Source organism: Talaromyces marneffei, chromosome 4, assembly GCF_009556855.1.
Source record: "Talaromyces marneffei chromosome 4, complete sequence".
Lineage (NCBI taxonomy): Eukaryota > Fungi > Ascomycota > Eurotiomycetes > Eurotiales > Trichocomaceae > Talaromyces > Talaromyces marneffei.
The window spans coordinates 1052540-1067696 of NC_072351.1; the positions used below are offsets into that span (position 1 = coordinate 1052540).

At 48.2% G+C, this 15157-nt stretch overlaps 4 protein-coding genes across 4 annotated transcripts; 2 read left to right on the forward strand and 2 right to left on the reverse strand.

The window, feature by feature from the left end:
• Positions 1-1423: 1423 nt before the first annotated feature.
• Positions 1424-3334, forward strand: EYB26_005447 (uncharacterized protein; the record flags this gene model as incomplete). The annotated part of the gene is made up of 2 exons (XM_054264732.1): positions 1424-1666; positions 1739-3334. 2 exons carry the CDS (start codon positions 1424-1426, stop codon positions 3332-3334), a joined length of 1839 nt encoding a protein of 612 aa, XP_054120707.1.
• A 2191-nt stretch (positions 3335-5525) lies between these two features.
• Positions 5526-7012, forward strand: EYB26_005448 (uncharacterized protein; the record flags this gene model as incomplete). Its single annotated transcript, XM_054264733.1, has 4 exons — positions 5526-5717; positions 5777-5915; positions 5967-6075; positions 6130-7012. The coding sequence occupies 4 exons, from the start codon at positions 5526-5528 to the stop codon at positions 7010-7012; spliced, it is 1323 nt and encodes a 440-aa protein (XP_054120708.1).
• Positions 7013-7371: 359 nt separating this feature from the next.
• Positions 7372-8551, reverse strand: EYB26_005449 (uncharacterized protein; the record flags this gene model as incomplete). Its single annotated transcript, XM_054264734.1, has 4 exons — positions 7372-7537; positions 7601-8117; positions 8189-8375; positions 8453-8551. 4 exons carry the CDS (start codon positions 8549-8551, stop codon positions 7372-7374), a joined length of 969 nt encoding a protein of 322 aa, XP_054120709.1.
• Positions 8552-10650: 2099 nt separating this feature from the next.
• Positions 10651-13839, reverse strand: EYB26_005450 (uncharacterized protein; the record flags this gene model as incomplete). The annotated part of the gene is made up of 4 exons (XM_054264735.1): positions 10651-10723; positions 10777-12206; positions 12261-13191; positions 13367-13839. 4 exons carry the CDS (start codon positions 13837-13839, stop codon positions 10651-10653), a joined length of 2907 nt encoding a protein of 968 aa, XP_054120710.1.
• Positions 13840-15157: the final 1318 nt, after the last annotated feature.

The window sequence follows — 15157 nt, forward strand, 5'->3', positions numbered from 1 at the left end:
GCGTCAAACCGGCCAAAGCCCGTCATTTACGACGTTTATATGCCAGGCCTGCGACGTGCCACTTTGCCGGCCGGAGACCGGAAGAACGTGCTTCCGGAACTTTCATATGTGTTAACCGTATATATCTAACCTTTTGGGATCTGGGAATAGCTTCAAATTTGTATTATGTGTTAAATATTGATGTGTTTAGGGTTTGATACATTCTCCTAGTAATTTGTATGGGGCCGCGAACACTAAAAAAAATAGGCGGTGAGAGACACCGAGGGCGGTGATACCTGCTAGCCAATCGCATATCAAGGATCCCTAGTTAACCGGAAGAGGCATAGCTAATTACACAAGCCCCCAAAGTAGGGGATAACAATGTTCCTCCCGGACTGTGTCTCTCACCACAGACATGGAGGACGTGGGTGGTAGCGTACACGTTTACTCTCGTATTGCATGGCAAAAATTAAACAAACGAGAAGTAAACTTACATTCGAGGACAAACGCCGTGAGGATAGCTCAAACTTGTGCACACTGCGCATACTCGGCACTCATCCACATCGCCAGGAGTGACTCTCACTCAGTGGACTCTCTGGAGACCGCGACGCGGCACAGGCTGGGCAGTGGATCAGCAAATACGTACCATGAAGTTCCGTGAACAGGAAATATTCTGGCCTCTCTTGGAATTGTTGAGAGTTTTGTGAAAGAAATTCGGCAATCCTTATGGGGCGGAACCCACACACTTGGATAAAAACTGTTTCAACACTTGAGTTGAACTTGCGGAGCGTTGAAGTGTCAAAACTTGACAACGGTACACACGGGCAGATCCCGCAGTCATACCGTCCGTTAGCATCAAGTGCCACAACGCTCTCGAGCTGCTTCACTTCTCTGGCTAGTATTTTTTTTTACCCTTCTTCTAAAGATCCCAGCCCGCAAGTATCGAGTTTCTTGCTTGACCTATCCATTGATTGCACTCACATTTCTATCCCAAGTCCAGTTTGCATGCACCTAGTCAGGATAGAGCTAACTAACTTAACTAACTTACTATGTTAGTTAGGGCTTGTGTACTGACTCAGTTTGGGTTAGGGATGAACAGGCCCACCCCGCGGCTAAGACTTTACCAGCCCAACGTTTGAACTTTGAGCTTGGAACATCATGAACATACACTCCGTACTAAGTTACTAACTACTTAGCGTGCTACGGAGTGGTCACTGGTGGCCGTTCGCTGTCAAATGGCAAGATCATGTGACGGTTGTCCGCGTTGTCCGGCAACTGCATTTGCACGGGATAAGATGTGGGCTCTCGAAACGCTACTCTGTCGACACCGACCCATTGGGTTCCTGACTCCTGAGTCTAGTGTCCATGATGCTTACTCTAACAATTGCGACACGCGGGACGCATTCTTGACTTTCAAGATTGCCCGTAACGATCAGCTCTAGCAATGCCATCCGTTGACACCTCTTCGCTCGCTGATTTGCGTCAGCAATATGACTACATTGTCGTAGGCGGCGGTACTTCAGGTCTGGTGGTTGCTAGCCGCTTGACCGAAGACCCCGCTGTCAGTGTGCTTGTGCTCGAGGCCGGAAGCAATCGTGTCAGTGATCCCCGGATCGCTGTTCCAGGTCTCGCTGCGAGTACCTATTTTGATCCCGAGTTTGACTGGTGCCTCACCAGCGTTCCTCAAGTGAGTCTACGTACAAATAAACCTACACACAAGGCTTCTGAAAAATGCCCCAACTAACAGTGGTCTCGATAGGAAAACCTGAATGGACGCAGTCTCGCCGAGCCTCGCGGCCGAACCCTCGGTGGTAGCTCTGCCATCAACCTGGGCATGGTCATCTACCCCAGCCAAGCAGACATCGATGCATGGGAGGAATTAGGTAATGATGGCTGGAATTGGAAATCGATTTCGCATTATATGAGAAAGTCGCAGACCTTGACTCTGCCTTCCGACGAAATCAAGCAAGAGCTTTCCCTCCAGTACATTGATCCCGCAGTTCAGGGTCAAACTGGTCCAATTAATGTTTCATTTGGCAATGGGCCTTTCCCAGCTTTCAATCAAACCTGGCCCAAGGTTTTTGAGAATCTCGGCCACAAGTTGACAGGCGATCCCATGTCGGGCGTCGCAAAGGGAGCTTTCTGCGGACCGGGAAGTATCCATCCCGAGACTAGAGCGCGAAGTCACGCCGGGGTGGCTTACTATAACGAAGAAGTGGCCAAAAGACCAAACCTTCGAGTTGTCACGGAAGTTCTGGTAGAGAAGATCCTTCTTGAGAAGGATGGCGACAAGGACGCTATTGCTACTGGGGTCTTGTATGCTACCAAAGATGGTGTTCAGAAGACTTTTAGTGCCAACAGAGAAGTTATTCTGGCCGCAGGTTCGATCAAGACACCGCATTTGCTCGAGCTTTCTGGTATCGGCAACTGCGCCCTCCTCGAATCGCATGGCATTAAGCCCATTATTAACAATGCCAACGTCGGCGAGAACCTCCAAGAACACGGCTTCGTCCCATTCAGTTGGGAAGCTGCCGAAGGCCAGGCAACTGGTGAAGCTCTTCGCAATCCTGAAATTGGAGCTGCGGCTATGGCTGCCTGGCAACAATCCGGTGCTGGCCCCCTTGGTCTCTGCCCTCTACCTTCCGCATTCATGCCACTTCCAGAATCGCAAGATGGCGAACTCAATGCTCTCTTTGATAAATACCTCGGAGATAAAGCCGTACCACCAGTCCTCAAAACACAGTACAAACTGCTTCGCCGAATGCTCGAGGACAAGGAAGAACCCACAGGCCAATATACTATGGCACCCTTCCAGATACTCCCTGAGAAGGGACCTAGCCCGAAAGGAATTTTTGGTATGACCGAGCCAGAGAACTTTGTCAGTATCGTTTCGGTGCTGAATCGCCCATTCTCCCGCGGAACTGTCCATCTCGCCTCGCCCGATACCAAAGCTCTCCCGGTCTTTGATCCGGCCTTCTTCTCGCATCCATTGGATTTAGAACTCCATGCCCGCCATGTCCGCTGGTTGGAAACACTTGCCTGGAGCGAGCCCTTGGCATCTCTTCTCAAGACTGATGGTCGACGCCTGCAGAATTCATCGCCGGATATGAGCCTTGAGACCGCGAGGGAATTAGCTCGCGACCGGATTGTGTGCCATTACCATGTCGTTGGTACCGCTGCCATGTTGCCGCGTGAACAGGGTGGTGTTGTCGATTCTCATCTCAAGGTGTATGGCACGCAGAATCTCCGTGTTGTTGATGCCAGTATCATTCCTATTATTCCTCGGGGAAATACTCAGGCCATTGTGTTTGCGGTTGCGGAGAAGGCTGCTGATACTATCAAAGGTGATAAATAAGAAACGTAGTGATCATAACAAGCACATAGAAAGTCCTATAGAAATCATAATGAAAGTTATAAATGTCTACAAGAATATTTTGTATTACAAACTATCCTCTGTCAAATCTCTAGATAAGGCCTGATCTGCGTCGAAGGTGCCTCAGTTGTGTGAGGTCATTAAAAACCGTTACTTACCTGCAATTTTACCAGCCGGGAGGAGGACTCTATTGATCTCACTACGTTAGCCGGTCACCCTAGCCTTCATCTCAGGGGCCAATGGCGCCATCTACGTGCAGTCACATACTCTATAATTCATAGCCCGTGCAGGGAGGGACTCCTGAAACTTTTGCAACTATCGCCAAGATGATTTCGGAAGAAAGACTATCCTACGTAGAAGTAGATACGTAGTACGTACTAACGGAAATGGGCCCCATGTTTCTTCCCCTATTAAAGTTGTTCAACCTTCAGCATATGTATCCGGTATACGTACATATCACATGAACAAGTAACTTCAAAATTAAGTTCAGGAGTTCAAGCCATCGCTTCAGCACCTACCAATTCTGAAATGAAGAGTATCCCTCTACCTACGTAGTTATTTCGATGATGCTATCTATCTATCTCGATAAGAGAATGCAAGATAAAGTTTACGCTAATCAGTGGGCTGAGCGCGAAAAATGTGGGGTGATTAAACCCTAATCTACAATCTGCGTTCCACAAGTAAACAGCCATCTTAGGTTATGGATTAATTCGCAAGATGAAAAGGTGCAGCGACGGGGGACTTCAAAATTCTTTCTACGATGCTCACTAAAAGTCTACTTTTCTTCTATATCATACCTCGTGTAAAAGGATCTTGAGCGTTTGTGACTGCAGTGCACTACGGAACAAACTGACATGGAGAAGAGAGATGCACAAGTTGAAAGAGGAAGATTAGATCCTCGATGCAGGTGTGGCCAATACCTTACCTGAATTCAAGGAACCGCGGATTCTAACGGGGTTGAAAAAGGAGACTGGTAAACTGGTGTTCAAGACGGCTACGAACACTATCACATTACGTCGCATGTTGACGCAGATGAGTGGTATAGGATATGATTTCTTGACTGCAAATTGGGCAAAGTGGCGTGCATGGCGTGGTGAAGAGCTGGATGAGTGTTAGGATCCGATAGGAAGTAGAATACCGGTCACCTTGCGATAGAAACCTGGCCTAACTAGAGACTTCTGTAGGAGGATAAATGTGCCATGCCACTCATGTACGAGCCTGGCGAGAGCTGAGCGTATACCGTCGCTATTGACTGGGCAGGCAAAGGGGTTGAACAGGTCAGTAGAGGCATTCGACTGGGGGATTGTTCCCTTGAAATCGTACTTTAGGACAGGAACAAAGCCCCCTTCGATGAGCTTGGTGATAGTGGCCTCTATGGTTATGCAATCGATTATATAAAAGTGTTCATCTCACTACTCAAGAAAGATGGCGAGCTCTGGAAACCAGAAACGTGGAAGAAATGGTTCGACCTCATCTTACCAATCCAAAGCATTTAATCAAATGGCTCTTTACCCTGAAATAGGCGCCATGGCTAAAGGTACGAGACTGAAGCCTGGAAGCATGGCTTCTCAACAGGGAAGATGTGCTGGGGGTTTGCAAGAAGGGGACCTTGACCGGGGACGGTCTTCGGAACTTGTATTGGTGGATTGATCGTAAGACGGGGACATGCGGGATGTATTGATGCTTCTCAGGTCCTGTCGGCTGGAGGTATGCCTTCGATGCAACTTGCTGCTGATTTCGGAAGAGAGATTTACCCATCAAGTGAAGAAAGGGTCGATTAGTATGAAAACATAGAAAATGATGCCCTCTCTCATAGAGCCGAAAATGCTTATTCCACTTGAGTTTTCGGCATGTTGTGTGTATCAAGGATCAAATTGTCGAGAGGAGGTCGCAATGAAGTTGTTGTATGGTCACGTGATCTTCAATCGGAAGGCGCATCCTGATTGGTTCGGCCATCCTTTGTGGTCACAGCCTCGGTACAATCCGTAAGTTTACGGTAAAGGTACAGCGCTCTTATCAAAGAACGCCCCTGCAGGCAAAATGCGGAGAACCCGGCAATTGCATCGGATAGAGACCACTGCCAATTTGGACGACTATCTATAGTTCCTTTCCTTTTTCAATTCTTTTATACAAAACTTCGACTTGATTGTTTGATTCTATAGAGAGTACAGCAATGGCGTCTCCGTTTCGCATCGTGGAACATGTCGTTCCAGGGCAGTATCTGAGAGAGTATCCTCGCGCAACATCTACCTCGCAAGAAGAAACACTATATCTTGCTGTGAAGCAATATATACCATTGGATAACCCCCAGCCACAACCGGGGGATGTTACTTTTATCGCAGCGCATGCGAATGGATTTCCAAAGGTGCGAATCTACTACTGGCCCGTTGCGATTCGGCAATTCCGGTTCTGACTCTGACTTAGGAGCTCTACGAACCGCTGTGGGAAGATATATATGCCCAATCGCAAAAGCATGGGTTCAGGATACGCAGTATCTGGATGGCTGACGCGGCGCATCAAGGCGAGAGCGGGGTGATCAATGAGAATATGCTTGGAAATGATCGTGAGTCATGTCCATATACATGATGAACGAATTGGAATTGACCATTCACAGCAAGCTGGTTTGATCATTCCAGAGATCTATTGCACCTGATCAACCTCAAGCGCGATGAGATGCCTCGTCCCATTGTAGGAGTTGGCCATAGCATGGGCGGCGCACAGCTGTTAGTGATGGCCCTTTCCAGCTCTACGTTCTCAGAATCTAATCTCTGCATCAGGACGTATCTATCTCTGTTACAACCCCGCCTGTTCCACAGTTTGGTACTATTAGACCCCGTCATTCAGAGTGAATCAACTCAATCACCGGACAAATTCGAAGGCCGCTTTGTCCCCATGAACACCATCCTCTCAACCCACCGACGCGACATATGGCCATCCAGGAAAGCAGCAGCAGAGGGCTTCCAGCGCAGTCCATTCTACAAAGCCTGGAACCCGCGCGTTCTCGACAGATGGGTCAAATATGGTCTCCGAGAATTACCAACTGTCGCTCATCCAGATGAGTCAAAATATAAAGCATCAAAGGATGACAAACCTGTCACCCTGGCTACGACGCGGCATCAAGAAGTTTTCACCTTTTCGAGGCCGAATTATGACTATGACCGTGCGAATGAGAAGCCCGCCAACCTTTATGAAACACCGGATCTTAAACCAGATGGACCGAATACATTCCCATTTTACCGCATGGAGCCAAACTTCATATTTTCTCAATTACCGCGTGTCCGACCCAGTGTACTATACATCTTTGCAGGACAATCATTTATGTGTACACCGTCCATGATGCAAGATAAGATGGACAACACGGGCATCGGACAAGGTGGAAGCGGCGGCGTAGCTGTCGGAAGAGTCAAGTCAGTTTATTTCCAGGACAAAGGACACTTGTTGGCGCAGGAGGCGGTTGCGGAATGTGCACACGCAGCAGTTGAGTTTTTTGGTAAAGAATTGCAACGCTGGAAAGAGGAAGAGGCTGCATTCCAGAAGACGTGGAGTGGGAAATCGCAGGTTGAGAAGTCGACTGTTGACGAGAGGTGGTTGAAGGAGGTTGGTCCGCCGCCTGTGAGGGCTGCGAAGACTACGGATGGGAATTCGAAGCCGAAGTTATAGAAACATTGCTGATACGCTTGCATGTATATATATCATTTAAGAGAAGGCTCAATGAAGAAAAAGGGCATCCATTGTCTAAAAAATGGGTTCTAAAAATACGTCAAACACCATCATTGATCTGTTGCCCCGTCCATGATATCCAATAAGTGTAATGCAAGCCTCTTCGCTCGCTGCTTCTTTGATTTTGAGGTTTCGACAGAAAACCCTCGTACTAATGCCGGCTTCAATCAAGCATGCCGTCTATCTAAATCGATCAGAGTCCGCCAATCATCGCATCGTGCCATCGTTTCGTGTGTATACCTGACACGCACGGGTTTCCTCCTCCAAGACCGAAAAATCCCAGCTCCGATTCTCATAATTTATTTTGTCTTTTTCGATGGAGCATCTGGGTTGCGGATTATTTCAGGGAAATTCCAAGTATGCGGCCATATAAGAGTGTAATCCTCTTGTTCCTTGTTCAGGATGTGTCGCAACCAGATTCCCCAGACGATGTAGAGGTATGCGCCGATTCCGGTCATAAGATGCCTGCACAGGACGGGTTAGTCATACCGAAATGCGCAAAATCTCCAAGAAAGGATGCGAACTCACCACCAACCATGACCCTCAAGAAAGATCCCCCACGGCAAGCCAATCCGCTGCCTCCAACTCCGCAACGTGGTGCAGAAGACATTATCCAAATTCCAGATCGCAAACCCGCCCAGGAACATTGCCAGACCATAAATCACCATGGACCACATTATCTTCAAAGTCTTGAGATCGCGCGTATTTTCGTATTCTTGTCTCTCCTTGCTAAGGACCGGAAGCCCTTTCCTCTCCCGAGCGAGGCGATCTTCTTCGCGGGATTTACGCCATTTCGGGCGCAACGCGACTTCCATGTTGTACATGCTTCGGAACACGACGACGGTGGTGAGAAGCGCGTAGGCATTCTGATGGAAGGCAGGGTCTTGTAGGTAGTGGTAGTATAATGTGATGAACACCGCGAGTCCGGCGAGTGTCACGGCAAGGAATATTTTGGTTGACGATGATCGCGAGTACGAAAAGGAAGCGTAACACATGAGGCAGGTCGTGTAGATCATGGAGAGTTCATCAACCAGCTGCATGGGATCTGAGTGACCAGGTAGTTTGTTAAACAACTGCCGCAACACCGCATAGATGGGAAGGGCTAAATGAGCTTACACTTTAACGTAGAATGAAACAGAAAACTGCCCATTCCAACAATCAGGTATCCATAGAAGGCGATCTCAAACACCTTGTCGTGACCATGTTTCCGAACATTCAACACTCCCTTGATACCTAATAACATGAACAAGAAGTTCGTTACCGAGTTCACAATCTCTGCAGAATATGGCGTGGCATAGTAATCCTATATAGACGGGTATCATTAGCAACCGCCTCGACCAGAGGATTCGATTGCCACATAGAGGGGAATATTCAATATACCTCTTCACACCAATTCAGAGTCGACGTCACCGGACTCCAATATCCAGCCTTTGAAGGTGGATAGGGAATGAAAGGAAAATGAGGCCAATGCTCCGCCATTTTGTTACCCCGAGCGATGAACTAGCGAGCGATCAAAGCTTAAACCGAGGTGGGATCGCTTCACAGTCCGTTTGGGCACAGAACCGGACAAAGGGATTGGACAGAGCGGTCAGTAGAGAAAAAATATATACGGGAAACAAACAAATAATCCTGAAACCGATCTAATTATTGGGGTATGAAGAGTGTGATGTACGTATACGAGTAATCGAAGAAGTGGAAGGAAGCTGAAGATACGGCTGCCGGATGCGTGACGTAGACTGGGGCCTGGTGCCTCGATTGCAAGGTACATTACTAGCGGTCCCGCTCGGTACCCATGAGACTCATTTTGCAGGCGTTATTGGCTGCTGGGAACCCATACATGAGACCATCTTACCGTTTTGGTACTAGCCGATACATATCTCGTAACATCAATACATTCTTGTTTATTTTGCTGTCTGATCGTTACAGAACAGAATGTTACCCTCAATAAGCATGACTGTTTCTTGTTAGCCCAAGCACATATGAATACCTCGGGGATTATCTTATCTGGCCGCCAAGGGGTGTGCAAATATCTCTCTATTGCACAGATGCTACTGGTGCTTTCAATCATCTTCAATACGCACAAAACGAAGACCTCTGGTAGCCCCAGTCAACGCTTCCGCCCTATCCGGGACCCATGAGGATCAATGATAAGGCTTCAATTGTACTATGAGTAACAAAAATTGACTCAAACGTGATACGTTCTTGTTTACTTGTTTACGTACTGAACCAGCGGTTAGTTGGTTTCTTAACTTGGTTGACCAAGGCTCATGCCTCTCGGTTTAGCCTTGGTGAAACAACAAACGATGAGCTACAATACCACCCTTTCCCTAAGCCCTACGAGAAGGTTGCGGCTCGGCGATCACCTTACCGCTTTGAGTAAGGTGTTTCTTACCTTCTTTTAAGATCTATTCGTAGTTAGATCATGATTCGATCTATGAGTTAGCTATGTGGGTGTTGAGTCGTTAATCATTCAATCGAAGCTTTCCACAATCTGGGACTGGGTGCAGAGAGCTTGACCAGTGGCGCATTACCAGGAATGTACTCCGTACTCGCTCCCAGAGCTTTGATCGCATGGATTTTGTAGAAATCGGACATTTTTTTTTAGGTACCCTAATGACCTATTTCTTACACTATAATGAAGCTCTAGAGTCATTTCACCGCACACTGGGTGGAGTACATATCGATTCAGTGCTCAGGTCCATTGATGTTCATGATCCCCGAAGCCAGAATAGCCATGACATGCATGTATCAAGATGCTATACAGGTATCACTCTACCATCCCAGATACGCACCTTCAGCGTTTGTTATGCCTAGCAGGCGAATCCGTCATCACTTCCAAAGCACTGAGCCTTCAAGAATGCAGAAAGGCATGCCACTAGGTCCAGAATTAACCGGTACTTATTGAAGACAGCCCTAATATCTCATATACAACTTTATACCTACCCATGGTTCTATGAGCTGGATTTGCAGAGCACGGACTTGTATGACTTTGACCATGCTGTCGATAATGCAACGCCGAGCCAGTGTTGTATTTCATTTATCAGCAATCACTTTTCGTAAGAAAGACCATCAAGATGAATCTTGTATATATAATATCACCACGATTATAATATAGCCAAACCCACTTGGTCTGACCTAGAAAGTAATGACTCAGAGAAACCAGTAGATATACATGCGCCATTTTCCCACGCCCCAAACTCCAGATGTTCATGAATATGTACAGACACGGAATTAATGCCAGAAACACACAAAATATCGCAAAATCGTCCATGACTTATGTTGTCCTCCGTTTGAATTTTGAGAGGATAGATGGAAAAGATAGAGAGAAAAAAATATGCTCAAGGGTATTCAAAAGCAAACATAGCGGGGTTTGTTCGTCGTAAACCGCCGGTGAAAGAAGTATAAAAAAAAAGTATCGTGATGATTGCAGCCAAGAAGATTGGCTAACATTGATGCTGTCGAACAATAAAAAGTCGATGAATCTCGAGGGTCGTATAGATTTATAAAGGTATATACACTGCCAAATCAGTATGCTTCGGTATTGTACAGGTTCAAGCTCGTTTCGTAGCGTTCATTAATTATTGTTTCACTTTTTCGCGTTCGGCTAAAATTGCAGCCTCAAGACGGCGAGTCTGGCGAAGTGCCTCGTCCCTGTAACATTATTAGAATGATATACTTACATCAAACGCAGAATATCGACTTACCGATCAGATTGAAGTTCTGCAACCTCGATTTGCGCCTTGTTCATACGCTGCACGACTTCCTCCATCTCAAAATCGGCATCCCGGAGAGCCTTTTCAAGTTCCTTGACCTTGACTTCGAGCTTGGCTACCGAGACTGCTTCGCTCAATGGGACACCCTCTCCAGTTGTCGTCACATCAAGTCGTGGGGATCGCGCTCCCGAGAATGGTGAGGCTGCTGGGTTCGGAGAAAGAGAGACTGGCGTCTTGATTCCCATTTTGGCCCGCATGAGCTGCACACTGTGGCTTTCTTTCAATGCTCGGACTTCTTCCTCATGTTTGGTCATTTCATCTTCCGAGTGATGCTGGGCGTCCACGAGAGTGTCTTCTAATTTCCTCAACCGGGTTTGCATTTCATTGATGCGTGATGCAGACATTTTCTGTTCCCGTTCTCCCTTGGCAATAGCTTCTGCAAGACGTCGACGTAAAGCATTGTTAGTCTCGAGCTGTTGACGCACCTGTCCCGCTAGATTCTCATTACGATTCATATCTTCTGGAGACCAGGATTCCGCTTCAGCTGATTCCATTTCTGCCTGCAACTGATGGTAGGCTGATTCCAATGCCGAGGAGGTGATTTGCATATTGGCCAGTCCCTCTTCATTCGAAGCCATATCCATTCCTGCTGGCAGTGCAATGTCATGCTCCTGCAAGAGCATACGCAACGAGGTAGTTTCCTGTTCGGCACGGTCCAAATCCATTTTAAGACCACCCAGACCTTTCTCACACTGCCACTTTTGCTCAAGAGCTTCGTCCGCCCGTCGTCGAAGGTGGTTAATTTCTTCCCGAAGGTTCCGAACTTCCCTCTCGTAACCCAACTTTCGTGGAGAGCCAACATCTTGGGCCTTGGTCAGCTCTATCTCAAGTATTGTGAGTCGCTTCTCATTTTCACGAGCTTGCCATGCCTGCCGGTCCAGAAGACTCTTTAGTGCCTTGTGCAAGGCATCCCTTTGGGCTTCGACGTCCTTGACTCGATCAGCTAATGATTCGCGCGACTCCACCTGTCTGTTATTGCCTGCAGAGATGGAATTCGATCGTGATAGGCCGCCAGTACCGACTACGCTCGACCGCTTCGGTACCCGAGCCAGTGAGTTCGATCTCGACAAGCCAACCATCGAACCGCGGTTACGGACAACGCCATCTTCCTCTGCTATGGCCTGGAATCGGTTCTTTTGATTTGCTTGTCCTGCCTGCAAAGCAGGAACAACCTCATCACGGAAGTGATCGCGTTCGTTTCTAAGTTGCTCTAATTCCACACGCATAGCTGTCAGCAAGTCCTCAAAGTTGTCCTTGAGTTGTCTTTCCTCGAGGAGTTTTCGTCGAGTGTCTTCTAGAGCAACTTCCAATTCTCTTGTTTTGGAGGAGAGGTTTGAGTTGTCGACGCGCTGAGCACGGAACTAAAACCACTGTTAATCTAATGGTATTGTACGAGAGAGAAGGAAGGGCGCTACCTGTTGAACTTGATTTTCCAGAATCTGAACGTGTGACTCGCAAGCCGCTCGTCGTGAACGTTCCTCCTGCCATTTCTGACTCAACTCGACCTTCAATTGGGCTCGCTCCTGCTCTGCGGCTCGCTTTATCCGCTCGATATCTTCTACTTTGCCGCCATCTGTTCCCGTTCGTATCGAACCACTCATGCCAGAGTCTGAAAAGTAATCACTTGTCCTTCGGTTGGCGTCATTGTGTGACTCTAGTTGAAACCTCTCAACAAGATCCTCTAGTTCCATTTCTCGACGAATAGAACCAGCCAGCTCTGAGCTGATCTCTCGAAGCTCAGCTTCGAGCTCGGAAATCTTGTTCATGAAATCTGCATTGCTACCGGATGCCGGACCGCTGAGAGATCCCAGACGGGCGGGTGGAAGAGGAAATCCATGGATGTTGTTTTCAGATATCGAGGTGGGAAAAGAAGAAGTGCCTTTAGTGATGAAAGAAGGAGCACTAGCAGATTGAGGTAAGGGGGAAGGCAATGGAGAGCGGCCGGTGTCACTGATTTCAGTGCTTGTTGACTCTGCTCCGGGAGATGTGGTTGTTTTCCATCCGAAGAATGAAGTGATTTTGTTACCGGGCGTCTTTGGCTGTCTGTCACCTGGACTGGGCATAGCTGATCGAGTTGGGTCAATATGTAGAGGTGGAGGCCGGCTCTGAGGAGGCTGCAAGGCCATAGTCTCGGACCTCTTATGTTTAGTAGTCGGAGGCGGCGACCTCAACACGGGGATAATGGGTTCGCTTGAAAGACGGGAATGAATGGGGGTCCCATGCGGCAGGTAAACGTCGTCGTTGATACTACCGTAGTAGAGATCGGATTGTTTTTGCTGGATGTCTTTGAAGGTACGAGATGTATCAATGGGAAAGGGGATCAATGGAGATTGGCCTCGGGGATAACTGGAGACAATGCCATATTCTGATTAGCCTGGAGCCCTTGTTTCACATAAACCAAAGCAGTAACGGGTCGGCAGGATAAAACTCAGATGATGCCGTGAAAGGGAGCATATGATAAGATAAAGCAATTGTACTAATACAAGGGAGAAACAGAAGGAAAAAGGATGATGGCACTTACCGGTCAAGGTCTCTTGGCACAAAAGGAAGTACCTCGTCAACGGTTTCAAGTTGTCTTGAAGAATCTGTAGATTGTCTGCCGGCGGGGACAGTAGCACTAGGTCTGGACGACGGTGGTGTTTGTGGTAGTAGGGGCGGAGGTATTAGAGTTGGCGGCGGAGAGAGGGTTGGTGAGTATAAAGATGAGCCTTGGGATAACCTGGATAGGATGACGGGCGAAGCATTGATAGGCAAAGGCTTCCTGCGGACTGGGGAAGAGCTAGCTGCGACGATCGACCGAGCAGAGTGATCGATGCCAGGGAGGATAGGAGGAGGGAGGTCGTTGTGGTGGCCGGTAGCAGTCGAGGTTGAGGTTAAGCTCGAGCTCGAGGCGGTGGTACTATGTTTCCTTTGACGGCGGAGAAAGGAGGAGGAAAAGCCACTGGAACCAGTAGCGATTGGCAGTGGATGATTGGCGCTGATAACTGCCTCCATGCTACTACTCATCATGAGCAAATAACAGCGTGCGCTCCGTAGGAGAAAAGGGTAAAACTATTAATATCGATGTTCTGGCCATCCACTGCAACCTTCTTCAGATGAAACAAATCAAGGGAAGGGATTGGACTGATCGGCAGGTCATGACAACGAGCACGGGCAAGTGCACACTGCACGCGCGCCAAAAGCAGCGGTCTAAGTCCGCCGCCTAGTACGGAGGAGGCAAGTAGTAAGTGTACTAGGGATTGACTAACTATGTGATTTGGCGAAACGATTTGGCGACGCGGTGGTGGTGCGAAAAGGAGAAACCGGCTGCATGCAACGAGGGAAGGGGAGTAGACTACGACTAGGTGGCTAGTGCAAGCTTAGCCTGCAGAAGATGGGATTGCCCAGATTGCCCATATTGCCCAAGATCGTTAGAGCAAGCCATCGTTGCTGCACAAAATTCGAATTTTCCTCGGTTCGTTCGCAACTAGCCGGTCGTAGTCAGGGAGTCTAGGTCGACTAGACGTTATTAGACTGGAGGGCGCTCGCAGATGGGCCAATGGGCGTGTGTTGCCCCTGGTTTTTCCCCTGTCTCCTTTTCTCGTTTTCTTTTTCTCGCTGTTTGCTGCTGGTGGAGACGAAGCGGCACACCGCGGCCGAGTGTTTCCTTGGCCAGTCCGTATTGGACCAATCCCAATGAAGTTGTTCGGTTTATTCGGTGATTGGACGGTGGCTGGAAAGGCACCCCCTGTTGAACGGCCAGTAGAAACCAGCGAGATGATTGTTTCGTCGATGACTTCAATGCAGTGGCTGGCTGTTGGTAAGTAAGCCAGGCACTCAACCCTACAACCCTGCCTCGCGCGGTTGGTGCGCATGCAGGAACCCAACGTTGCCAAGGACGAGATAACTCGTAAAAGTCGCGGGTCAGCGACCGATTCGAGCTGACTACTGACGGCAGTGAGTGATGCCAATAACTAACTATCCGTAGTACCTAGTTGAATAGACTCGGGAGAACATCACGGAGTGCGTACGTTTTGAGGATCGGTCGGGGCGGACATGCCGTCCAGTCGCCACTCCCATTGGCTGACCACGGGATCTTCTTATCGTGGCCTTAGCATTCAGGGGTGCTTAGCACGACAACATATAAAGTTGCCAACTCTAGACTCTAACTACAGAGTAAGTTAACTTAGCATTAGTGACAATTAACTACTACATAAGTGCAGAATACTCCATGCTGATGAAGATGCATGGTCCACCATTACACTTAATATATTGCCACCTACTTATTGCAGGACGTACTTCATGCAGGACTATCCCAGCACTATTACTGCGA